The sequence below is a fragment of the Notamacropus eugenii genome, chromosome 4, assembly GCF_028372415.1.
Source record: "Notamacropus eugenii isolate mMacEug1 chromosome 4, mMacEug1.pri_v2, whole genome shotgun sequence".
Lineage (NCBI taxonomy): Eukaryota > Metazoa > Chordata > Mammalia > Diprotodontia > Macropodidae > Notamacropus > Notamacropus eugenii.
Window position 1 is genome coordinate 86,347,541 of NC_092875.1, and position 27,745 is coordinate 86,375,285.

Below are 27,745 nucleotides of genomic sequence, written 5' to 3' on the forward strand. Positions count from 1 at the left end.
ATTAGACAAAATATAATTGTGCAAGGCTTGTGCCAGGTAGAACTGGAAAGAAGAGATTTCTTCCACTCCTTATCCCCATTACCTGCATTAGACCTTCATGGGGTTGTGGGAACACTAAAAGTCATCCCTAACTTCCCTTGCTAATCTTACCTGACCTCAGGATCTTGACTCTTTACACATGTTTTCCTCTGTGACTCCCAAAAAGACAGACCACTCCATCATACTACTCATGCTTAGAATTACCTGTAATAGATGAATGAATTCAGAGATAATCTGGTAGGACAATGACTCTTGTATGAAGACTGACTCTTCATTCCTTTTATAGATAGCTTTGGGGGTTAGCCATGGAACTGATCTGAAGGGGCAGTTATGATGGTCTGAATATGCTCTCTTTGGAGGTCAAAATTATCAGGTAAAGAAAAAGAAGGAAAGGGACAAGTCAGAAACAAAATAAAAGAAAGTAAGCACAGAGGAGATGCTTCCCCTAGCTGTGACAACATAGGGGCCAGTGGGCCCTGGCTACTGTTGCAAACACAACAGGCATTTACTGAGAACTTCTATCTCATGCCTTGTGTTCAAGGCTGGGAGTACAGATACGAAAATGAGACAGCCTCTGATCTGAAGGAGGTTACTTTTGTCCCGTATCTGTCCTCCCTCTCAGCCAAACTCCTTGAAAAAGCTTGTCTACATTTATTGTCTCCACTTCTCTCTTCTTCCTCTGACTCTTCAACCCAGTGCTATCTGACTTTCGACCTCATCACACTCCTGAAACTGCTCTCTCCAAAGTCATCAGTGATGTCCTAATTGCCAAATCAGATGACCTCTTCTCAGTGCTCATTCTTCTTAACCTTTCTGCTGCTTTTAACACTGTTTACTACCCATTCCTATTGGATACCCCCTCCTCTCTAGGTTTTTGTGACTCTCCTGATTCTCCTCCTACCTGACTAACCTCTCCTCAGTCTCCTTTGCTTCTCATCATCCATGTTGCATGCAGTTAACTGTGTATATTTCCCAAGATTTTGTCCTAGTCCCCTCTACTTTCTCTCTCAGTAACGCTGCTGAGACAAGGCAGGGAGACCAATTATGTGACTGTTAGATGACCAACAGATCTATCTATCCAACCCCCATACTCTCTAGAACTTCATTCCTGAATTACTAATTGTGTATTGGAGATTTCAGACTAGATACCCCAAAGACATCTCAAACTCAGCATATCCAAAACGGAACAGATTAGCTTTCCCCTCAAACCATTCCCTCTTCTGAAATTTCCCTATTGGAGGCACCACCATTTTTCTAGTCTCCCAAGTTTGTAACCCTAGCATTATCCTTGAGTCCTCCCCCTTACTCTCACATGTTCAATCTGTTGCCAAAAAGTTGATATTCCTACACTTATAACATCTCTCATATCAGACCCTCTCTTCCACACCTAGCTACCCTCATCACCTCTTGTCTCCATTGTCACAAAACCCTCTGAATTGTTTTCCTTGCTTAGAATTAGAACTCTTGTCCTTCCTACATGCTGTTATTTAAGTAATCCTTAAGCATAAATATGACAATAGAAATCCATTACGGAAGTGACTTTCTATTGCCTCTAGGACAAAACAGAAGTTCCTCTATGTAGTTTTTGAAATCCTGCACCACCTGTCCCCAACCTTTCTTTCCAGCCTCATTGGACATTACTACCCATCCTGCACTCTACAGTTCAGCCCTTTGGCTGGAAGTGCCATCTGCACTTCCCATTTCCATGACTCGTCATTTGCTGTTCCCCAAAGCCCTTCTTTATCCCCCAAACTGTTAGTTCCCTGCCTCTCAAACTACTTTGTATTTAATTTTGCATATACTGATTTTTATTCACTTTATATTTATACAGTTTATGTGTCACATATGTATGTTGTTTTTTCATCATTTTTCAGTTGTGTCTGACTTTTTGCAACCCCATTTAGGGTTTTCTTGGCAAAGATACTGGAGTGGTTTTCCATTTCCTTCTCCCACTCATTTTACAGATAAGGAAACTGAGGCAAACAGGGTTAAATTACTTGCCCAGGGTCACAGAGCTAGTGTCTGTGGCCAGGTTTGAACTCAGGAAGATGAGTCTTCCTGACACTAAGCCCAGTGCTCTTATCAGCTATGCCACCAGCTGCCCGTGTATGTGCATGTATATTATATATGTTTTGTTCTGGTCTTGTGTCTTTTATCTCCATTGCCTTGTACAGTGCCTGTCACATAGTAGGCAACTAATAAATTTCTTATTGATTGATTGATTCTCCTGGAAAACTATAATATGTTCACAGATAAGTGTATACTGGCCATATGCAAACTAAATACTAAGTAATTTTTGAGGTGGAGAACTAACAACTGGGGAAACATCCTCTTGAAGGAGGTGGCACTTGTGCCAAGCCTTGAAAGAAGCTCGGGTTCCAAAAAAGTAGAGGTGAGGAAGAAGAGTGTGCCCAACAAGAGCCAGTCTATGCAGAGGCTGTGTACAAGGAACAGTGAGGAGGCTAGTTTGATTGAAGCAGACTACATGAGGGGGAGTAATGGGCTGACTCCTGGGTGTGAAGGGCTTCAGATGTCAAAGGGAAGGGTTGGCATTTAATCCTAGAAGCAAGAGGGAAACACTGGAGTTTTTTGTGTGGGGAAGTTACATAGTCAGACCTGTGACTTAAAAATATAAGATTGGTAGTTGTATGGACAATAGATTGGAGAAAGAAGAGACTAGATTTCTGGAGATTAATTAGTTGATGGTGTGAGAAGAGAATAGGAGTTAGATGGAAGAGATGCTGAATACAAGAGAGACTCCACCAGATTAAGTAATTGTTTGGATATAGAGATTGTCAGAGATGACTCCTAGGTTGTGAACATGAGTGACTAAAAGAATTGTGGTTCCCGTTACAGAAGTAGGAAAGTTTAGGAGAATGAATGGAGTTGGGAGAAAAGATAATGAGTTCTGTTTGGCACATGCTGAGTTTGAGATACCAAGGAGGTGTTCAAATGAAGATGTCAAGCAGATAAATTATGATGCAGAACTAGAGCTCAGGGAGAGATTAGGGCTAGATGTGTAGATTTGTGAGCCATCTACATAGGAAGGAAGGAGGGAGGGAGGGAGGGAAGGGAGGAAAGCATTTATTAAACACCTACTGTGTGTCAGGCCTGAGCTAAATACTTTACAAATCTTGTTTTATCCTCACAGCAACCCTGGGAGGTAAAAGCTATCATTATCCTTATTTTATAGATAAAAAAGGTGAGGTAGACAGAAATTAAGTGGCTTGTCCAAGGTCACGTAGCTCGTGTCTGATGCCAGATTTGAATTCATATTTTCCTACCCCTATGTCTGTTGCACCACCTAGCTACCTTTAGAGAAGATAGATGAACTCGTGGGAGTTTATGAGATTTCACCAAAAGAAAGGATGTAGTGAGAGAAGAGGAGAGGACCCAAGAGAGAGTCCTGTAGTACACCCCTACAAAGAAGGAAGGACATGGATAATAATCTTGCAAAAGAAACTAAGAAAGATTGGTTCAAAAGATGAGGAAAGAACTATGACAAGAAAAGAATCACAAAAATCAACCAGTCACAAAATAAAGCATTTATTAGGCATCTCCTTTTTGTCCAGTACTGTGCTAGTAGATGCTGGGGATGCAGGAACAAAAAAACAACAACAAAAAAACCAGTTCCTAATCACAAGGAGCTTACATTCTGGTGGGAGAGACAAGTATATAAGAGAATAGATTCCAGAAATATAAAGTGAATAAATTAAAATAAATTAAGATACACGGAAAATTAAGTACAAGGTAGTTTAGTAACTAGCAGTTGAAGGAATAAGGAAAGGCTTTATGCAAAAGAATGGTGCTTGAGCTGAGTCTTAAAGAAAGAGAGGAGCTGTGAGGCAGAGGTAAGGAGGAAGGACATTCCAATCATGTGGAACTACTAATGTCAAGGCACCAAGATGGAGATGGACTGTTGTGTGTGAGGAGCAGAGGAGAGGCCTATTTAGCTAGATTGAAGTGTGAGAGAGTGAATAGTATATTCATTGAGGCTGGAAACAGGGTAGAGTTGATTGAGGAGAGGGGAGAAAATGTCCAGGAGGGGATAGTCAGCAGTCTATCACACTGCAGTGAGGTCAAGAAAGAGGAGAACTGAAAAAGGGCCACTGGATTTGGCAATGAAGAGTTCATTGCTGACCTGGAAATTAAGTTTCAGACCAATGGCAGGTGTGAAATCGAGAGGCAGCAGGTGTTAGGAGGATTGGATTTGAAGTGTAGAATTGGAGAGGAGAGGGAGCTTAAGATAGTCTCAATTTTCTCAGCAAAGTTTGGGATGAAGTCTTCTAAGAGGAAGAAGGGGTGATAGCATAGGTGATTTGAGAAAAGGTTTGGAACATCAACTGTGGGGAGTAATAGAGTGTCAGTTAAGGAAAGGCAAAAGAATTAATATGCAATAGATGAAAGTGTGTAATCAATTTGTGGTGAATCCAGTCAGCATAGTTAGTTGAATGCTTTTTTCCTCCATCGCTACAGAATAGGAAAAAAGTGGATAATGAGCATAATCTAATATTGAGTTTTAGAAAGGGATGAGTGGTGATAGGATCAGGAGGCAAGGGACTCATGGGTAAAGAGAACAGTGAAGTGGAATGACAAGCTATTTTGAAGGAAGCAGGGATTATAGCCTGGAAAAGCAGGGAGGACTGGAGTTTGGAAGACAGGAGAGTTGGAAGGACAGAGGGTTATGATCAGATGGAGGATTTTCAGAGTTATAGGATGTGTAGGTGAAGCATTTGTGGATGATAACATGATCCAAACATATGCCTGCCCCCATTTGTGATGCATCTTAGAAACTGAAGAGGTTAATTAACTTGGAAGTAAAGATATTTGAGGGAACATTGAAGTTCACACATATTATTAAGGGCAGGGGTCTCAGAAGTTTTGGAGATAGGCCTCAGAATCCCAAATCCAACAGCATAGAAACAGGCTGCTCTGCTTCCCATAAGTAACGTGAACGCATATACACACAATCTCTCTCTACCCTATTTCCCTTCCTCACCTCCCTCTTTCTTTCCCCTTCTCTTCCTTTTTTTCTCTCTTCCCTGCCTCCCCATCCTCCTCCTCCTCCTATTCTTCATCCCCACCAAAGCTACCTTCTATTTTTTCATGGCTAAGATGAGAGAGAACCTTCCTCACCCAGGTACCCAAGAAAGGGTCACTGACCCTGAAGGTGAACCTAGAAGAGAGGTTTCTAATGGAGAAGGGAGGCTCTGGAGCTAAAGAGCCTGATCCATGACTCTAATCTGGTCAGTGTTTTTATGGATGCTGGCATATTGAATGCCAGCTTCAAGAGACATGTAAGTAAAGGTCCCTTTAGACCAAAACAATAAGCAGGTCATAATGAGATAAAACTTGATAGATGTAAATGTAAATTCTTACACTTGAATTTTATTTTATTTTTTACACTTGAATTTTAAAAAACAAAACAAAAACAATTGTACACGTGTGGGCTGGGGAAGCAGAGTAGGCTGTAGTTCATACAAAAAGGACCTTTGGTAAATGCTCAAAGATAGGAACAAATTGTCCTCAAAAGAATTACTATTGACAAGTATATGAAAAAAAATTCCAAATCTCTAATAATAAGGGAAATGTAAATCAAAACAAGTGTGAAATTTCACTTCATACCCAGCAAATGAGCAAATATGATAAAATATCCCACCGTGGGAGGGATTGTGAAAACACAGGCGATGTCTCAGTTCATTGTTGTTGCAGCCGTGACTTAGGGCAGCTGTTCTGAAAAGCATTTTAGAATAAAGTGGATGTAATGTTCATCCCTCTTGACTCAGATTTCACTATTAACACAGACCCCAAGGAGGTCATTGACAAAAGAAGAAATATCTCAGAATATTTATATTAGTGCTTTTTTTTGAAGTAGCAAAGAAGTGGAAACAAAGTAGATGTTCATCAATTGGGGAAGAGCTGGACAAACTGTGGTATGTGAATGTAATTAGATGTTATTCAGAAACAACAAATGAATAATGATACATAATGAGTAATAAATACAAAGAATCAGGGCAAGACCTACATGAACTGAGGGAAAGCGAAGGAAACCAAAGAAAACAATATACACAATGCTACGGCAATATAAATAGAATTAACACAAAACAATAAAAAAATTGATGTTGTCAAAGGCAAAAGGACAAACTTGTTCCCATAGACCACAATAGTCAATAAACATTTATTAAATATGTGCGAAGCACGTGCTAAGCCTGAAAGAAGAGATAGGAGAGGATTCCTCTCCCCACTCCTTTGCAGAGGTATCAGGGTCCACAGATGTGGGACATTACATATATTTTCAGATTTTTTCAGTATACAGATGGATTTTGCAGATTTTTTTCTTATTATTTTGAAAAAAAAATTCTTTTAAGGAACATCTTGGAAGGGGTAAGGAGAAGGGACACAAAAAAATCAGATGATATAAAAACAAAAGATATCAATCGAAATTTATTTTGAAAAAGATAAAAAAAAGACCTGAGGGTTTTTAAAGAACTTGAGGTTAAATATGAGCCAATAGCATGGCACGTCAGCCAAAAAAAAAACAAAAACAAAAATCCGAAGGCCATCTTGGGATTCATCAGTAGAGGTGTAATAACTGTATAATTAGGTTTTTAGTAAGAATGTTGACAAGCTAGAGCAAACACACCCAGCAAAGCAGCCGAGGTAGACAGAGGAGACTGAAAAGAATGTCATGCATTATTTGTGTTAGCACTTTTTGTAGTAGCAAAGAACTGGAAACAAAGATGCCCATCAGTTGGGGAGGGGCTTAAAAAGTGGTGGTATAGGACATGAAGTATCACAGCGCCATAAGAAAGTGATGAGTAGGCTAAGGGCAGAGAAGTATGAAAAAACATGTATGAACTGACTCAAAGAGAAGAAACAGAACCAGGAAAAAACCACAGTATAAATGGAAAGGACAGCCCCCAAAAAACCATTGAAAGTGAACCTTGTAAAATTTTAGTAACCAAGCTTGATTCCAAAGAGTAGAGATGGAAGAGCCCTTCCCTCACTTCTTTGCATAGGTGGACTTTGGATATGGAACACTATATATAATATCGGAATTTTTCTGTATAATGGTGTTTTGCTGAACTGCCTTTTTTCTTCCTTGGTATAAGGGAGGAGGTAGGAATATATTGGAAAATGTAGGTGATACAAAAACCAAATTAGTAAAAAATGTATTTCTAAAAAAAACATGTCTTGATGAAAGGTCGAGTATTAGTTGAACAAATCATTCAAATCATTCCTCCCTACTTAAGGTAGTCGATAAGATGTCCTGATACCTTAATGATATAAAAACAAGTCTCAGTCAATCTCAGTTATAGGCTTTATTTTCAATCAAGTAATCAGAGAGAGGCTTTGGATCAAGTGCACCAAGTCCATAGAAATGAAGTGATGTTGCCCAGAAATTATGTTCAGATTGATTGAGGAAATTTGTTCATGCCCTAGGAATTGTCCATAAAATATCAAGCTAGTTGAGAACCTAGGTCATTCTAGAGATTAGAGTGAATGGGATGAGGAGAGGATGGGTGAAGGAGAGCCCAAGGCTTTGGCCTCAGCATAGGTCTCCTGTCCCTTCCCTCCCCCTTTGGCCAGAGACTTCATGAACTTTGAAGAGTCCAGAGGATTTGCAACTTTCCCTAGTCCCATTAGCGTCCTGGTGGCATCTTGGAATTAGCTGACAACAGCGTTTGCATTGTATTGCCTATGGATGTCATGCCTAAGGAGAACTTCTGAGCACATCCCTAGGACAAAAAGGACTTCAGCAACCAGGAGACATAAGTTACTTCTTTGCCACACATCCTCTGCAAGCTTGAGCTCACTCTCCCTTGGGCTTTGTGTGTCTTTGTAGGAGAATGTGTCATAGACTTGGGGAAAGGGAAGCTGTTTTTATGGTCTGTGTTAGCCCCATTGGATGGAATGCCAGGCCTGACATCAGGAAAACCCACCTCCTGAGGTGGTTGTTGGATTTATGAAGTGTTTAGTAGAGTGTCTGGCACACAGTAAGGGCTTAATAAATAATTAATTTTTATATAATATTATATAAATATATATACTTCTTTACTATACTTAGTACAGTATAAAATATAAATACTTCTTTCCATATTGTACTTAGTAAATACCTCTTTCTAAGAGCTACTTAAATTTGACTGACTAAATTGCTTTTCAACTGATAATCTTGGTGGGAAGCATACCAGAATGTAGAGACTTGAGCCAACAGCACTAAAAAGACATTTTCCAATCTCCTCTGGAGTATTCCCTAGCACCCTAAGAAAGGAGATATAATCACAGTCTGGGGACCCAACTTGTTACTTCACATTTGAGTTGTGAGAGTGAGCCCTGAGTCTTGTCACACATGTAGTGATTGGGCCAAAGACAAGACAATCTGAACAAGCAAAGATGAATCCTGGCCTTTGTCAGGAAGTTGGAGGATGGAAGAAAGTGAGACAGAGGAGGAATGGAAAAGAAATTTCTGAACACTTGGAATTAAGAAATAAATTTGAGACTATCTGGAGGATAGTGCTGGATACTCTGAGGAAGAAGTAACTGCTTGTCCTTCAAAGAATGATAATGTAGATCTCCAATGAGGCTCAGAGGAAGAGAAGTGTAATGGTGGTTGTTGATGCCTTGATGTTGGATTACAAGATAACTGTTTGTCAGCCTGATCATTACAGCATTAAGATATTCTGAACTCTTATGACAGACACCCAATAATATGAAAGAGTCTCTCGGTACTTACCAAACAGGTAACTACTTCCTACTTTTGTGATTCATAAATGCTGTCACCCAAAGGATCTGCTAAAGATTGTACTGACTTGGGCAGCAAATGAAGGCCTTAGGATCACTGGTAGTATTTGCTTCACTTTGCTGAACAAAGGCAAAGGGCCCATAAAAGAAAAGCATATTAGGCAAGCGAGTCATGTTTAAGATAATGGTGTCTGAGAAAGGCATTTGGATTTCTGGACCCCAGGTTAAAATCAAGAAATGATAAGCTCCTAATTAGATATGGTAAGAATAAATTTATAAATCTAACCAAATGGGCTTTACTCTGAAAAGGAAGGCAAAAAGAGAAAAAAATGTCTATGTAGATCTACTAGGCAGAATACTCTAGAGAGAACTTAGAGTGTCATGTGGGGAAGGATAGCAGTAGACACCCAGAAACCCAGAGGAAGCAGAATCCAAGAAAGGAGCCCATGACAAAACCACAGGTCTCAAATAGACAAGCATACAAAGTATGACTAACGAGCAAAATAAACGAGAGTTCCTAACCCAGAGACAGTTTGACCTCATAGATCATGAGATTTGGTAGGATGAGATTTATGATTAGAATACTTCTAAGGAAGGCTAAACCTTATTCAAAGGAAACAGAATAGATAAAAAGGGATAATAAAAGAAAGGGCTCTGTTTAGAAGATAGGTTTATGTAAGGAAATCCAGAAACCAGAAGAGGAAAGCATAGTAGAGGGCATTTTGGTAAAGATGGGTGGAAGTAGAAATAGAAAAATTATAATTTCATCAGTATATACTATAGAGACCACCCAGACAAAAATAGTAAAGAGCAGTTCAAGAAATAGGTCTTAGACATAGAGTGGAGCTATAGTAGTGATAGGAAATTTCAATTATCCAAACTTCTCCGAAGTTCTCTTATCTTTTTACAAATGATTCTAAGATCTAAATATCCAGTCCCAATCTCACCTGGATTCCAGGTCCATATCTTCTACTTTTTTTTAGACATCTATCTCTATCTTGCTGTCCTGTTGGTATCACAAACTAAACATCTCTAACCCCACAAAGTTACCAATTCACTAACCAACTTATGTTTTTAAAAGATAACAGAAAAGGTAGAAGTATTCACCTGCTCAGAGAGTTTCTTCTTACCTGTGGGATAAAATACCAGTTCTTCAGTTTGGCAATTAAAGCCCTTTGCAATATGCTTCTAACCTACCTTTCTAGGTCTCATGTTATTTCTCTTCAGTCATTCTCAGTTCAGTCCAAACCAGCTTTTTTGCTTTTCCTCACGTCAAGACAATATGCATTTTCAGTATTTACAGAGGTAACTAGATGACACGGTGGATAGAGCATTGGGCCTGGAGTTGAAAAGACCTGAATTCAGATCCAGCCTTCAGACACTTACTAGCTGGATGAACTGGGCAAAATCGCTTAACCTCTATTGCCTCGATTTCTTCATCTGCAAAACGGGGGAAAGAACAGCACCTTCCTTGCAGCATTGTTGTGAGGATCAAATGAGCTAATATTTGTGAAGTTCTACACGCCGAATGAATGCTTATTCATGCCTCTTCCTTCACCCATTCTTTATATACGCCTCGTCTCCCATCTTTGTACAGAATGTCCTCCATGCTTGAGATTTATGCTTCCTTCTCCCTTCTACTTCTTGATCTCCTCAGCTACTAGTGACTCCTCTTACTTAATTCTATAGTTGTTTTTTTTAGTTGGCCCGATGATTTCATTAACATAGAGGTCTCAGGGTGAGGAGCTCACTTGATCAGAGTAGATCAGTGCCTTCTCTACAACTTGTCCTCTTAAAGAATTGCCTAGGACAATTAAAGATTAAAAAATCTATCCAAGGTGAAATAGCCATTACATATTTGAGCCAGGGCTTGAACCCAGGTCTTCTTGCCTTAAGGCTAGCTCCCTCTGTACTCTATTTATATGTGTACTTGCTGACATTCCTAGGAGAATGAAGTACCATAAGCAAGCATTGTTGGATTTTTGCTTTTGTGTTCTCGGTACCTGCCTGGCCCACAGTAGGTACTTAATAAATACTTGTTAATTGACAGGTAATGGAGAATGAATATGAGTGTGAAATGATCCTGTGAGAATATTTTCAGGTGTGGCAAAGCATAGATGAGGTTAAGAATGAGAACAAAGAGTAAAAGGAAGCGATAGGAACTCTGCTTGGTGTAAATGGGGTGATGATGGTAATGAATGAAAAGACAGTAGATAGAGCTGCTTCCTGCTTATTTTGCTTAATGATCCTTCATCTGCCAAAAGAGGACTGAACAAACATTCCTAATAAGGAGTTGGAGTTATACCTCAGATAAGGAGGGAGCTGGCATTTAATGAATTCAAGTTCTTTGATACAAATAAACTACATCTTGAGGTACCAGAAAAACTGACAGATAATACTGAGTCTTCTTTAAAGATCTTAAAGAATCGTAAAGAACAGGACAAAACTAGTACCTGAGGACTAGAGAACCCTAAAATGTATCATGAAGGGGAGGGAGTGGTTAGTAGACATCTAGAATAAAGACATGGTGAACACGCATAGCTAATGGCTTCATCAAGGACAGGTCATGCCAGTAACCTTATTTCTTCTTTTGACAGGGTTATTAGACTGAGAGATCAGGAAAACATTGTAGAATATCGAACATTTGACTAAACTAAAAGTCTCTAATTCTGTCTATATGGAAAAAATGTGAGCACTAGTCAAATAAGATGGATTTATGCCAAATCCAAAGATTAGTCATTAATAATTTGATGTCACCTTCGAAGAAAGTTTCCAGTTGAACTCCCTGGGGATCTGTGCTTTGTCCTATTTTGCTTAACATCTTCGTTAGGGACTTGGATAAATGCATAGGTTATACCACTATCAATTTGCAGATAATGTAAAGCTGGGAGAGATAACTAATACACTGAGCGATAGATTCAGGAGTCAGAAAGACCTTAACAAGTCGGAACATTGGACCAAATCAAATCAGATGAGATTTAATAGGGTAAATGTCAATAGAGTCTTCTACTTGTGGAGTCAGTGTTTGAAACCAAGGAAGTGTACGCAGAATATCTGAAATCAATCTGGAGGTAAAGTTAGCGTATGCTGAGATTGCATGAAGAAAGGTAGTTTAGGAACCACATTTTAGAAATGACACTGAATTGGAGAACATCTGGAAGACGGCACCCAGAATGGTTGAGCTCATGCCATATAAACATCAGAGGGGCTAGGGAAGCTTAAACAGGACAAGAAGATTCTGGGCAGTGGGGGAGGTGGAAATAGCAGCGGCCTCAGCAATGCTCCAGTGCAGCCCCTGCCCAGCCTGACAGATGGACAGCCATTCAGTGTCTAATGACTTCAGGTGAGAGAGAACCTGCCACTTTGCAAAGGGAGTAGGTTTTGCTTGTGAATAGAAGATTTTCCTGTTGGCAATCCTAAATTGGTTTCTGAAGCTTCCACCTGTTGTTCCTAGTTCTCTCATGCCAAAGCAAACAAATCTGATAGCTGCTATATTGTCCCTCCCCTAAATCTTCCCTTCTCCAGGTTAAATACCCCCAGTTCATTTCACTAGTTTTCATATGGCATGGACTCAAGGCCCCAGCCACATACCTCAAGTGTGGTATAGTAGAGAAAGAGCACAGGTTCTAGAATTGGAGAGTCCAGGTTCAAATCCTGCCTCTAGTGTTTAGTACTTGTATGTCCTTGGGCCAAGTCAGTTAACCTCCCTGGACCTCAGTAATATGTGGGAATTAGACTCAGAGGTCTCTTCCAGCACTTGATACTGTGATCTCACCATATCCGTTGCCTTTGTCTAGACACCATCCAGCTTATCAATGTCCTTCTTAAAACAGAGAGCTAAAACTCATCATAACACTTTATATGTGGTCTAACTAGGATAGATTATGACCTTCCTGGGAGTCAGGCTTCTCTTCATGCAGCCCACGGTCACATCAGCTGTTTTGGCTGCCACGTTATTCTGTGAGCTCCTTGAATTTCAGTCCACTAAAACCCCATTGTCTTTCTTAGACAGTGTTCGATCTAACTGCCTTTCCCTGCCTGTGCTTTAGAAGTTGACGTGATAGCTTTCTTCAATTATTTAAAGAGTTGTCACTGTGGAAGAGAGGTTAGAACTGAACAGACTGACCCCGGAGGCAGCACTAGGAACAAGGATTAGAAGATACCAAAAGGCAGATTCAGACTTGATATAAGGAGAAACTTGGTAGCTATCAGAACTTTGGGGGGAGATGGAGTGGGGTACCTCAGGAGGTCATACTCCCCATTGAATATCTTCAAGTAGGAACAGATAGCTACTTATGGAGTATATTATAGAGGGACCTATTGTTCACCAAACCTGAAATACTTTGATGCTGTAAACAGGGTCTGTTTAGTATGAAAAGGATTTAGGTGAAGGACATGATAGCTATATTTTATTTATTTGTAGCCATGTCTCTTTTGTCACTTATAGTCATTGTTGTTATTTGTACACACACACACACACACACACACACACACACACACACACACACACACACACACACACACACACACACATATCCCACCCCCCACCCCTGTGGACCACAAACAGTAGGCAGAAACAGGAGACAGACAGAGATAGGCATAAAGAAAGGAAGGGAGAGAAAGAAGGAGAGATAATAAGAGACAGACAGAAGGAAAGAGAAGAAGGGAGGGAAGGAGATAGAGGAGAGAAAGAAAATGAGGGAGAGAAAGAGAATATTATGGCTCAGCATAAAGAAAAATCACAAAATGCTTTCCCAAAGTGAACTGTGTGTTTGCTATCTATCATTCAAGGTTTTCAAGCAAAGGTTAGATGACCACTTGTCAGGAATATTGTAAAGGGGAGGCCTCTTTCAGTACGTACTGAACTAGACACCCTCTGATTTCCCTTCCTACTCTGAGATTTTCAGATTCTGTGACCCTGCCCTCTAGAGGAATCTGAACTCAGCTCAGTCACTGAGAAAGCCAGGACACCCCAGCTCTGGGACATCCACTGCTCTCCTTAAGGTCTGGAGCAAATCCCCCAATTGTCAGGGAGCTTCAAGCTGAGCCTGCTCCTCCTACCTTTGCCACTCTCTCTGATGATCCTCATGATTCCTTAATTGCTGCCCACTCTTGGTGATAACCTGCAGTTTGGCATTCATTGCTCCTCTCCCTGCCTAAAGTGTTTTCTTCCTAGGGAGGCACCAGAACTTGTTCCAGCTGAAAGTGCTCATGGGGGTGATAAAGCTAGCCTAACAGACATGTTCCCTTTGGGCTCTAGGTGTCCCAACTGGGGAGAAGAGTGAGAGCAAGGAAATCTCAGGGCAAAGCCAGCCACACCCCAGAACCCTAGCATTCTGAGGATGAGTCAGGAAGATCCCAGAGCAGGGCCAAACATTATGGTGGTAGTTGTCTCCATCTGCCTTCCTGCCTGTCTGCCCAGGCATTCATGTGCCTGGCATCTATCTCTGCAGAGCCATGGCCAAGCATTCAGGTCCCAAGCTCCCGTTGATTGTGAAGACGCTTATCCCTGTGCTCAGCAGCGTGTACGAAATCCAGAGGATCACCACCACCGCCTACTTTGCAGAGGTGAGGATGCGGCCGCCCTCCCACCTCCACTCACTGGGTCTGGCCATTCCACAGCCTCGTTTTCCTTTCATGCTCCATAGAGGCCATTAGCAGGCCAATGGGTCCTGGCACTGAGGGATGGTGCATGACTGCTGCTATTTTTGGTCTTGACCTGAAAGCCTGCTTACATTTCCTCTGTTACTCAAGGGAACATTCAGAAAACCATGGCAAGCAGTGACTGTTTGATTCTTTGTACTTGTATCCTCAGTGCCCAGTTAATGAATACTTGTTGATTGATTGATGGTAAAGTGAAAAAAAATTGTTTTATTCCCCTTGCTGAAAAGACACAGTGGGGGGGGGGGGTTCTTCTTCTTCTTTTAAAACTTGGAATAGCTGAAGAATTTATAGGTGCAGCATTTGGCTTGTATTAGTCATCTCATGCAAATTTGAAATTGGAGTAGAAAAAGTTTCCTTAGATTTGTTGCTCCTGACAGGAGCCCCCTTGAGCTGGGGCAGCCACCACAAACATGACGGGAATTCAGGCTGGACCTGGAATCTTCCTTTGGTATTCCCAGAACCCCTAAGAGTTCATCCTTTCAACCTCAGGCAGGCTGGCTGAACTTAAAGGTCATGTTCCCTCACTCATTGTCCCTGTTCTTCCCACTGGGTGAGTTGAGCTTTGCCCAAAATCACAGAACAAGGATCTAGGATGGAGCAAAGTAAAGAAAATTGGCTTTTGTTGTACTAGGTGAAGCACTTACCTTCTGCTTTGCTTTCTGTAGTGTGTGCTGGGGTTAAAGCCAGAACCTAGAGGGTAGGGCCTAGCCTAGGCTTGCCTTGGACAGATCGGGTTATGTGTTCTGATGCTTATAAACTCTAGAAGTTAAGATGCTCCTCCCAGCAATCCTTTGAGACCCATGGAATATCCCATTGTTATTGGCACCCTAGAAGGATCCTTGTGGCCTGTTGCCTGCTGGTGAGTTCTCTGTACCTGCGGGTAGTTCTTACCAACGTCCTTTATTGAAGAAGAGCCAGTTTGGCTTCTGTCTGCCAATTTCCTATCATATTCAACTTTGGAAAGGAGAGTGAAGGGAGGTGGAGCACGGTATATGCCTCAGAGCATTTGCAAAAAGTTAAATTTAAATTTGATATAAGGAGAAGCTTCCTAATAATTTAGAGTTAATTAAGAATTAATAATTAAAAATTGACTGGACTGCCTCAAGAAGCAGTGTGTTCCCTCTCCCTTGGGATCTTCAGGCAAAGACTGGATGGCTGCTTATGGGGAGTATATAGAGGATTCTTATGTACAGGTTGGGCTAGGTGTCAACTGGGGTCCCTTCCTGCTCTGCCATTCTGTGATTCTGAGGCTTAAATACTGTTGATGACTTCCATTCCTCCTTAAGGCCTTAATGGAGAAGGATTTCTGTCAGTCCATCTTCTAGCTCACTCTAAGCAATCTCCTGAACTAGCCAACCCTCCTGACGTACCACCTTCAAGAATGGAGTGACTCAAAGCCTCTCCCCTTCTATCCCCTCCTCCTCCTCTCTGTACCCCTCACTGGGTGGGAGGGAGGGAGGACAGGCAGTTGCCTGCCTTTGACCTGTAAGCAGATCCTTCACACTCTCAGATCAGGGCCAGCAATACATAACAAGCCCTCCCTCTCTTCTCCTCTTAAATTTCTCCATGGCTACTGCTGCTGCCACTGCTCAGCCTCAGCCCTGTTTTTGTTTAGTGTTTGGCTGAGGTGGAAGGGAGAAAGGGAGGGAATTGGGGAAGGCCTGTTACTGGCAGAGATCCAGAATCCAGCTCTGGCTGAGAGTGAGGGTGGCTGGCTCCCACTGCATCCTTGAAGGGTTTAAAATAGCCTTTTGGCTTTTACCAGAGTGATTGGGGGAAGGAAGCCGCTTCCTGCCTCTTTCCCTCTGAATGGCTGATGAGGTGAGAGTGTGAGTGATTTTTTCAATTATGGTCCGTTCCCTTTTCATTGCAATGGAGAGAGGCTGGATAGTTAGGTGGGACTGGGGGCAGGGTAATGTCTGGGTCTGAGGCCAGAGAGTTCATCACGTCAGGAAACCTAAACTGTAGGTCATTGTCCCTAATGCAAGCTCATGTGGCCTGAGTTCCATTGTCCCTTAGGTTCCACTTAGCTCTGCTGAGTCCTGGAAATAGTGAGAGTGCAGATGTATGAGGCTTCTTCACAGAAGCATGAGGGGTCCTGAAGTTATATTTGAATTGGCCTTGATACCTTCCTCATTCTGGCCCTGCCCAACCTGGGGGCACTAGAAGGAACTTAACATGATTCGTGTTGGTAGTGGAGAAGGATACGGTTACCTGGAGTTATAGGCAATAGCGAGAAGAAGGAGGGCAAGATAGTTTGGAGAACCAGAGAAAGGGATGACTTGTTATATATTGGTGGTCCTGATAAGATAGTTTGGGGTTAGAAAATGGCACATTGGAGTAAAAGAGAAGACAGCCTTGGTGTGGGGTATGCTGTTTAGAGATGGTTCTCCTAGCCCATGGTGGGGCTAAGGCTGAGGCTGTCCAAGGTAGGCAGTATTTAGGTCTGTCTCATTGCAGTGGGTGGCCAGGGGAGTTGTTGGCCAGTTTCCTGGCCCCCTTAGATAGCTGCTAAATCAGTCTTTCATTTGACTTTTCGTGGGGACCTAGCCATGGGCTCGGCTGTAGCAGTACTATTAAAAGTAGAAAGGAGGGATAGACCTCTTCCTTTCTCTCATAAAGTTTCCAATCTGGTTGGAACATCTTTGTTCCAAGGACATACTTGAAGTCTTCCTAAATAACAATATGGGACATGTAATATATGATTAAGTGCTCAACTATAAGGTGGAGAAGAGGAGTCAAGCATAATGTTCTGGAGCAAGTAAGGAGAGCCTGATGGTGGAGGAGGTCTTGAGCTGTGCCTCAGATGATGGGTAGGATTTGGATAAATGGAAGAGCAGGGAGGGCATTCACAGCTAGGGAAACTACCCAGAGAGGCTAACCAAGAACCTGGAGTTATTGATGCAGCCTGACAAAGCAGAGAAGGAGAGGTTGGGCAGCTCGGAATGTATGAGGCATAAGCTACTGAGAATTTCATTGGTAGTGTTAGTACTCAGCATAATCTCTGAGTACCTGCTCCTCAATCGCATACTTGAAGGGCTGTGCTAAGGAGAACCTGCTTTCTCTCAGAAGCCAGGCTTCTCAGATCTGAAAAAAGCTGCGTATGGCAGACAGCCCGAGCTCACCTATCTGCCCATCCTAGGGCTAAGGAATGTTTGCTAGAGAGAAAGACATACTGGATTTAGGAGTAGGGGGGCAGAATCAGCCCATCTGTTCCAGTATCACCAGCACTTTGTGGAGATACAGACTTTTACCCCAGAGCATTATGAGTATTGAGCTATACTGGTTCTCACAGAGAAGAGTGTATATAAATTCATCATGGACGTTCTGGTGAAAATTCTAATGAGGAAAGAAAGGGAAATGGATGTGGATACATAGGGAACTCATGCAAACTAGAAAGTATGGCTGAAGTTTATGACATTTTGCTGCAAAACAAAACAAAGACCTTAAGGAGATAGCCTCTTGTCTTTTGAAGCTAAGTGATTCAGAAGCGGTGGATTTGGGAAGTGACCAACAGCTAAGAAGTTGTATCTGAAAGTGGCCTTTGTATTTCTTAACCACAGCTTAGAAATAAAGCAGTGACAGACTTTTGGCTGGTGAAAGAATAAAATTTCAAGGTATGATTAAAAACATATCTTCATGAAGTATTATAAATCTCCATACTTTGTAGTGAAAAAGGATAGGCAGCCTGTATGGATATGCCGAGCCTGGCAATAGAACAGGTACAATATAAGAAGAAAAGATTAGCAATTCACAAGAGGTCAAATATAAAGAGCAATCCAGCAGTAAAAAAAAAAAAAAACCCAGCCTCAGATGGCTGTAAACAAATGTACAAATCATGGAAAGTAAGAAAGAGTTAGAAATAGTGATTCAAGAAGGCAAGTTTGGCCTCCAGACATCACTGAGATTTGGTGGAGTGGGACTCATGAATGCAATGGCTCTAGAAAGGGTCTACTTTAATCACAAGGAGCAGGATAGATTACCTGGGCAGTGAAGTGCATTTGCATTTGTTAATACGAGCCCTGAGACCTAGAAACCGAAGGGAGTGGGAGAGAAATCATCAACAAGCATTTATGAAGGGCTCACCCGACCAGCCCCAGAGCTGAGGGATTGGAGACAAAAGGGAAGCAGTTCCCTGGCCTCAAGGAGCTTCTGTTCTAATGGAGAGAGACAGCTTGTAAAGCATTCCTATCCCATGGCATACAGATTAACTGAGACAAAATAAAATGATTAAATCTCTTCACTTATTAACCTGAAAAGAAAATGTGGTATAATGGAGTACCTTGTGTGAGCCTGTCGTTGGTGTAGTCATGGATTCTTTGCTTGCTCCTAGGTCTGAGGGGCAGGCTCTTCTTGGCTCCTCTAGTTTCTTTAGGATGTCATTTTCCTGTCTAGGTCCCATATCTACCTGGAGCTTATCTCAGTCTATCTACTGTTTGCTCGATTGCTCTCCAGTTTTCTCAGTAGTTCCTGTCCGATAGTGAGTCCTTCCCCCAGTCACTGGGGTCTTTAAGTTTACCATACACAGTGCTACTGTTTTTATTCACCTCTGTGTTATAGACCTAGTCACTTATTCCACTGATTGACCTCTTTTTTCTTAAGTCAGTATCAGATTGTTTTAATGATTAGGGCTTTATAGCACAATTGAGACCCTCTTCCTTCTTACTTTTTTTTCGTAATTATGCTTGAGATTCTTGACCTTTTATTCTTCCAGATGAATTTGGTTATTTTTTTTCTAGCCCTATAAAATAATCTTGTGAGTTTGGCAAGACACTGAATAATTAAATTAATTTAGGTGGTTTATTGTTATTATTATATCAGTACCACCTACCCATGAGCAGTTAATGTTTCTCCAGCTATTTAGATCTTTCGTTATTTCTGCAAAGAGTATTTTATAATTAAATTCATGTAGTTGCTGGGTGTAAATACAGTTCCAAGTATTTCATAAAATGTCTTCTAGCCCTGCTTCTTAGCTTTCATTGGTTATATGTAGGAATGCTGATGATGTCTGTGGATTTTTATTATGTTCTTCAGCTTTGAAGAAAATATTCATTATTTTAGTAAATTTTTAGTTGACTCTCCAAGTGTACTATCATATCTTCATCTTCAAAAAACAACAAAAATTGTTTTATCTTTGCTTGTGCTTTTTATCTCAATTTCTTTTTCTTATATAGCTAGCACTTCTAATACTCTGTTAAGTAATAGTAGTAATACTGGGCATCCTTGCTTCCACCTGACCTTCTTGGAAAGGTCTCTGCTTTTTTCTCCAGTTTATGTAATGTTTATTTTTGAATTTATCTGAATTCTACTTACTATGTTTAGGAAAGGGTCGTATATTTGCTTAAAGGAAGGAGGTGGTAATGAAAGGGACAGATTTTTTTTTTTAATTACATATTACCATGCAAATAAAAATAAAAAATAAAACAATTAAAATAAATTTAAAAATAAATAAAAATGAAAAACAAAGAAATGGCCATTGTTTGCCCATGGCTGCTAGAAGAGGGACTTCTCCAGGTGAGCTGAAGCCTGAGCTTCTAGATGCCTTTTCTGCTGTTTATGCTGAGCATAAATAACCACACAGTAAATCGGGTGGACATTTCCAACCTAGGAGACAACCTTGTGAATTCGAGAGTGCAGTAACCCCTGGGTCCATTAACATGACTGCTCTGTGGGAGTTCCTCCGCCCTACGACTATTACCTGCCCTCCAGGGCTATTTATTTTAGGCCTCAAAAAAAGATAATTTAAGTCAATTACTTTGCAGATCTTAAAGCACACAGTAAATACATTAGAACCATAGATCTGGAGCTGGAAGAGACCTCCAGGGCAACCTGATCCAACGCCTTCATTTCACAGATAAGGATGTGGAGGTGCAGAGAGCAGAGGGGCCTTGCCCTGGGTTACCCAGTGAAGGTCAGAGCACCAGTCCCGCCACTCCCTGATCGGTGCTCCAGACTAGGCACTTTCTGCCTCCACCCTGCCTCCTTCAGGAATCCTTGAGATCACCTCTGTCTAGTTTGTGCTCCAAGCTTCAGGAGAATGTGTTTCGGAGAGGTCAAATGATAGATAGTTATGATCTCATGATGTGACAAAAATCAGCTGATAAGGAAAGGAAAACTTTCTTTTAAAAGTCAATCAGTCAGGGCAGTAGGTGGTGCAGTGGATAAAGTACTGGCCCCAGAGTAGTCAGGAGGACCTGAGTTCAAATACTTACCTAGCTGTGTGACCCTGGGCAAATCACTTCACCCTAATTGCTTTAAAAAAAAAAAAGATAAAAACAAAAATCAACCAAAGAGTAGTTATTAAGCATTTACTATGTTCCAGGCAGTTATTAAGCATCTAATATGTTCCAGGCACTGTGGTTGTGGGGGGCGGGGGGGAATAAGGTTTTATTTATACTTTCTGTTTTTGTCATTGGTTCTCTGGGACCAAAATTGATCATTGTAATTAATTTGTTTGTCTGCCTTTTAATATAATTTTAATTTACATTATTATAGTTTTTATATTTTATTTTCTTGACTCTGCTTTCTTCAGTTTGTATCAGTTCATATACATCTCCCCATGTTTCCCTGAGTTCTTGTTCATTATTTTTATGGCATAATGATATTCTGTTACATTAGTCAGTCAACTAGAATTTATTAAGTGTTCACTATACTATGTGCTGTGCTAAGCATCAGGGATACAAAGAAAGGCCCAAAAAGCCCAGTCCCTGTTCTCAAGCTCACAGTGCAGTGGACATGCAAAAACAAGGGAAATGCAAGGGAAATGGGGCACAGTCCTAGAGGGGAGGCAGTAAAGTTGGGGAGAACTAGGGAAAGGCTTCTTGCAGAAGATGGAACTTTTATCTAAGATGTGAAGAAAGTCAAGGAAGCCTAGAGAGGGGGATGAAGAGAAGATTGTTCCAGGCATAGGGCACAGCCAGAGAAAACATTCAAGCTTGAGAAGTGCCCTGTTGTATGGGAGGAAACATGAGGAGGTCAGTGTCACTGGAGCAAAGTAAAGGAGAGAGAATTAGGTTTAAGAAGACAGGAAATGTTATGAAAGAAAGTGATAGGAGCCATTGGAGTTTGTTGAAGAGTGGGGTGAGAGGGTTAGACCTGTGTTTTAGGAAAATTAGTATGACAACTAAGAGTTGGATGGATTGGAATGGGGAGAGATTTGAGGGATGAGGGCTTGTTCCAGGCAGGTAACAGTGTCAGAGGAAAGGGGCATATTCAAGAGATGTTACAAGGGTAGAACTGACAAGACTTGACCATGGAATGGAGATGAGGTTGAGAAAGAGTGAGGAATTGAGAATGATATCTTGGTTCTGAGCCAGGGTTACCAGGAGACGGGTAGTATTCTCAGCAGTAATGAGATATATGGGAAGAGGGGAAAGATAACGGGTTATGTTTTAGACCTGTCGAGTTTAAGATAGATGTCTACAAGACATCCAGTTTGTGATGTCTGAAGGACAGTTGTAGGTGTAAGACTGATAATTGGGAGAAAGTTTAAGGCTGGACAAGTCAATCTGGGAGTCCTCTGCACAGAGATGATAATTGAAAACATAGGAGCTGATAAGATCACCCAATAAAATAGTATAGAGGGATGAGAGAAGAGGGCCCAGGACGGAGCCTTGGGGAGCTCCCCACTGTTAGCAGATGTAACCTGCTTGAAGATCTAACAAAGGAGAGAGGGAGGATGCAGTCAGAGGCAGAAGGAGCCTCAGGAGAGGGAAGGGTCACAGAAACCTAAATAGAAGATTAAGGAATTATATTCAAGGGAAATGAGGAAATAGTGTCATAGGTTTCAAAGAGATCAAGAAGTATGAATACTAAGGAAAGACCATTAAATTTGGCAATTGAAAAATCATGAGTAACTTTGGAGAGAGCACTTTCAGTCAGCTGAAGTCTGAAGCTGGGCTAGAGGAGAAAAGGAAGCAGAGACACTGCAGATGAAGCCAGGCTCCCTCCCTCAGGACACTTGGAAACCAGGAGGTCAAGAGCCAGACTGAAAAGAAGAAGAGGCATTTATTATGAAGTTTCAGCCACAAAATGGAAGCAAGTGATAGGATGATAAACTAGTAAGGTTGGATGGATCAAGTGAGAGTTGTTTAAGGATGCGGGGAGACATGGGCATGTTTGAAGGCAAAAGAGAAGCAACGTGCAACGTGAGAGTGAGTATTATAGAGGAAACCATCTTGGGACAACTTGTGCATGTAGAGAGGTTTACCTTGACAAGGAAAAGGGCCGCCTCATCATGTGAGATGGGTGAAACAGAGGAGAGAGAATGGCAAAGGGCATCTAAGTGATGTGAGATGAGGAACAGGGGCAGAGAGGATGATTTGAGTATTTGTAGTGAAATATAAGCCAAGCAGGGAGGGAGGGGCAGGAAATCTGTGGGAGGTTTGAGGAGGGAGGAAAAGTTTAGAAAAGCCGCTGAGATAGGACATAGATTAGGAAGATGTAGAAGGATTGGGCAGCTAGGTGGTGCAGTGGATAGAGTGCCAGCCCTGGTCAGGAGGCCCTGAGTTCAAATGTGGCCTCAGACACTTATTCAAGTGACCCTGGGCAAATCATTTAACAAAGTTTGTCCCAGTTTCCTCATCTGTAAAATGAACTGGAGAGGACAATGGCAAAACCACTTGAGTATCTTTGCCCAGAAAACCCCAAATTGGGTCATGGAGAGTCAGACACGACTGAAACAGCTCGGTAACAACCAGGATTCCCTTGCTGTAGTGGAAGGGCCTCGTGGAGGTTACGTAACATAAACTTGGAGTCATTCCATGATTTTCTCTAGCTTTGTTCAGTGATATGTGCATATGAGTGAAGGCAGAGGATGGTTACGGCGATTCATGGCTGGGCTTTGGCAGTACAAGATCTTTGCTAGGGTAAAGGGGCAAGGGATATGAGAGAAGAGGATGGTGTAGTTTGGAACTGGGTAACCAGGGAGTCAAGATGGGGAAGGGAAGGGAAGTAAGAGGTAGAGGAACTGGAAGAAGAAAGACCGTGGTTTTGAGTAGCAAGGCAGAGGGAAAGGTGGAATGACAACAGATTGTGATCAGAGGAGGGAATGTCAGAGTTCGTAACCATGGCCATGGAATACTTGTGGGTGATGGCACGATCAAGGCTACATTCCTATATCCTGCTCACTGCTGCACTCCAATGCCTAGAACATCATCTGCTCAAAATCACGGCTTACAACTCAGTCCCTATTTTTGTCTCAGTCTTCCCCCAGCTAGCCAGAATTAATCACACAACTTGAAGATAATGCAATATGACACTTAAAGTAGAATAAAAGTAAATAGAAAGGAATTTTTAAAAGCAGCAAACATACCATCCATCACCTGCTTCCCCAAACTACCTCCTCCTACAGCTTGGAGAATATAGCCTCACTTGCCTCTGTTGCCTGTGCTGGTTTCTCTAAACTGCAAGTTAGGATTCAGGATTAGAACACACAGCAGTAATGCTGAATGCACTAAATTCTGGGCACAGGAATCAGCTAGATAGTCCCTGAAACTCCTGCTCACATTGCATCCTGGGCCATCTCCAGCCGACCTGATGAATATCAGGCCACTGAACCCAGATGGCACAGGAGAACAAAGTGAGGTTTGTTGACCTTGCACAGCCCTTCTTCCCTCAAATCAAAGTCAACTGCAAGTCATGTCGTTATCTAGATGTCATAGTCCTCTTCAAGAACGAAGGACAAACACAACCTGTGAGTAGCAGCTCTCCTCTTTCTTTCTTCTCCTCCTCCACACTCCATACTCAAAAGCTGCCTTTATTCCTCTGGGTTTACTGGCTGCATCTCTTGCTCAAAGATCAAGCCTCAAACCCAATTCACTCTGGAGCTCATAGACTGGACAAGTCCCCACCCACCTAGCACAGAGTGGATTTAAATACTAAATAGTAATTGTTTCTCTTTTACCCAGGAACCTGAGGGTCTTCTCCTCCCGGTTTGATTTTTTTTTTTTTTATTAAAGGGACCATCCCTTGAGCAACTACTTAAAGAAGCCTGTTCATTGAATTGGGTGTATCTTACTCAAAGTGAGAATGTGATGCGACCTTAGCCTGAAAGAGCCAGGGTCTCCCATTGCATCCTGGGCCATCTCCAGTCATCCTGATGAATATCAGGTCACTAGACCCAGATGGCTCAGGAGGAGAAAGTGAGGTTGGTGACCTTGCACAGCCCTCCCTTACTCAAATCCAAGTCAACTGCAAAGTCATGTCATCATCTTGATGTTGTGGTCCTCTTCAAGAATGAAGGACAAACACAACAACAACAACCTTGAAATTCCCAGCTTCATTGTCACACTTTCATGGTATAGTGCCAGACTGGATAGGATTGCTGCTTATGCTGAGAGGTATGAAGATACAGAAAAGGCAGAGCTGCTTAATTTGTATTTTGTTATGGTCTTCTCTGCCATGGAGAATGACCTTTGTACAAGGACTGACAGAACAAAAATGGCTCACAAAAAGTTGACACACAAGATTAAGAAGTAGTGAGAGCACCTAGCTGCCCTTGATGAATTCCAGTCACTTGATATAGATGTACTACATCCTTGAGTCTGAAAGAACTGTCTGATATGATTGCTTCCAGTGAGAGTTTGAGAGATCAAGAAGAATAGAAAGACCTACAGGACCAGACCCAAGAAAGGGGCAGGTGTCTGGAAGGGAACATTCTGTGGGCCAGTGAGCTTGACTTTAATTCCTGGGGAAATTCTAGAAGAAACCATGGAAGAAATGGTCAGGGAACATGCAGAAAAGGAAGCAGTGATTCTCAAGACGCAGTGTGGCTTCAAGCACAGGCCATGCCAGGTTGATCCTCTTCTCTTTTGACATGAGTACTAAACCAGTAGTAGATCAGGTGAATACTATATGTATAGTTTACTTAGATTTTAGCAAAGTTGTTTTTTTTAATTTAAAGCATGAATTCTTAACCTTTTGTGGCAGTGATGAAGCCTGCGGATCCCTTCTCAGAATAATGTTTTTAAATGTACAAAATGATATACATAGGATTATGCACATTATGCAAAGGAGACCAATTGCATTGGAAGTTACCTATATCTTTAAGTTCATGCACCTCTGGTCACTTCTTACTCTTTCGGGTTTTTTGAGTTGGGTTTTGAGAGTAAGAGCTGTCAGAAAATGGAATGGGTTACCTTAGGAGGTATTGATTTCCCTGTTGGTGGAAGTATTCAGAGATAGAGATAGGAGTTGACCAAAGATGGCCTCTTACATTCCTTTCAGACCTGAGGTTTCATGATTCTTTGATTCTCATTTGTTTTTCAGCTTTTAAGCAGCAATGTGGTAAATGATCTAATCCTCCTTGAGTCCCTGTTGGAAAACACAATGGGTAGACAGAAGGACGTGTGCACAAATGTACGCAGGTTGGTACTTCGTGGGCTGGCCAACATAGCTACAGGATCCCCAGATAAGGTGAGAGGCTCCATCGGCTATGAAGATGTTCTTGAAGGCTCTCAGGTCTCTTTGCTGAATCATGATGCACATCACCCACCCAGGGGGAGGGGAGAGCTGACCATTGGCTCATAGGGGAGGTGATAGAAGCCCAGACATATGTTCAGGAAGTAGACAAAGACCAGATAATAAGCAATGGTAAACTTGGCCCCTGGGACTTCCTAAAATTTCTTCAGTGTCTAACTATCCCTCCATTCTTGGGTCTCTTCCGGGCTTTGATAGGGTTGAGTTGGGTTTTTGAAGTGACAGTGCAAAGTGTAGGTAGAGGTGAGGGCCAGAATTCAAAAGAGAGGGATGGGAGGAGTATTGACTTAGAAGTATGTGGCACAGGTGTGATAGCTAAAACCAGGAGAGTGAGCGAGAATGTAGAGAAGAGAGGAGAGGACAGAGCCTTGGGAGAAGCATCTGAGTAGCAGAGTGGATAGAGCTCAAGAAGATCAGTTTCAAATCTGCCTCAGACACTTCCTAGGTGTGTGACCCTGGGCAAGTCTCTTACCCTGTTCACCTCAGTTTTCTCATCTGTGACATGGGGGTCCCAACAGCACCTTCCTCCCAGGGTTGTTGAGGGTCAAGTGAGTGTCTGTGAAGTCCTTAGCAAACATTGAAGTGCTAAGGAAATGATAGCTCTAGCTCTGCTGCTAGCGAGGGAGCTTAAAGGAGCAGCTGCACAAGAGCATGAAGCAAAGGGATTCATGGAGGGTTCCATTAAACAGATTTATTTATTAAATACTGTTCTTCAAGGCTCTGTTGAGTTCAGTCTTTTATCAAAGACTTGGGTGTAGGCAGAGATTTCAGGTTTACCAAAATTTGAGATGGTATGAAGTTGAGAGGGATAGCTAATACACTGGGTGGCAGACACAGAATTCAAAAGAAATCTGGACACTTTAGAGCTGGGGATACACAGAGGAGCACTTGGCACTTTACAGTAAAGCTCTTTCCTATTCATTACTTTAGTCTACACAAGAGCCCTAGGAAGGATAAGAGGAGGGGTCATCATCCCCTTCTTACAAATTATAAGACTGGCTCATAGAGATAAGTGGCTGCACAAGAACACACAGGTAATCTACAGTCATATGAAATAATGCTCTAAATCACTATTGATTAGAGAGATGCAAATTAAAACAACTCTAAGGTACCACATCACACCTATCAGATTGGCTAATGTGACAAAATAGGAAAATGATAAATATTAGAGAAGATGTGGGAGAGTTGGAACACTAATTCATTGTTGGTGGAGCTGTGAGTTGATTCAACCGTTGTGGAGAGCAATTTGGAACTCTGCCCAAAGGGCTATAGAAATGTGTATACCCTTTGACCCAGCAATACCACTTCTAGGGCTGTATCCCAAAGAGATCATAAAAATGGGAAAAGGACCCATATGTACAAAAATATTTGTAGCAGCTCTTTTTGTGGTGACCAAGAACTGGAAATTGAGGGAATGTCCAGTAATTGGGGAATGGCTGAACAAGCTGTGCTATATGAACATAATGGAATACTATTGTGCTATAAGAAATGATGAACAGGCAGACTTCAGAAAAACCTGCAAAGACTTATATGAACTGATGCTGATAGAAGTGAGCAGAACCAGGAGAACATTGTACACAGTAACAGCCACAGTGTGTGAAGACTGTTTCTGATAGACTTAGCCCTTCACAGCAATGCAAGGACCTAAAGTATTTTCAAAGGATTCATGATGCCAAATGCCATCCACATCCAGAAAAAGAGCTAGAGTCAGTTATGTTTTGTTTTTCTCATGGTTTCTTCCATTTGTTTTCATTCTTCTATTCAACATGACTAACATGAAAATGTATGTAATAGGAATGTATGTGTAGAGCCCATAAAAGAT

At 41.7% G+C, this 27,745-nt stretch overlaps 1 protein-coding gene across 11 annotated transcripts in view; it reads left to right on the forward strand.

The window, feature by feature from the left end:
• MROH1 (maestro heat like repeat family member 1) overlaps nucleotides 1-27,745 on the forward strand; it is a 202,163-nt gene that overhangs the window by 170,005 nt on the left and 4,413 nt on the right. For 5 of the 11 annotated variants that reach the window (XM_072602683.1, XM_072602682.1, XM_072602686.1 and 2 more), the window contains 2 exons: nucleotides 14,235-14,349; nucleotides 25,714-25,860. In XM_072602683.1, coding sequence (XP_072458784.1) covers nucleotides 14,235-14,349; nucleotides 25,714-25,860 — 262 coding nt within the window. Of the gene's footprint in view, nucleotides 1-14,203; nucleotides 14,350-25,713; nucleotides 25,861-27,745 lie in introns of those variants that run through there. The other 6 variants (XR_011965678.1, XR_011965679.1, XM_072602688.1 and 3 more) reach the window with 6 other exon arrangements.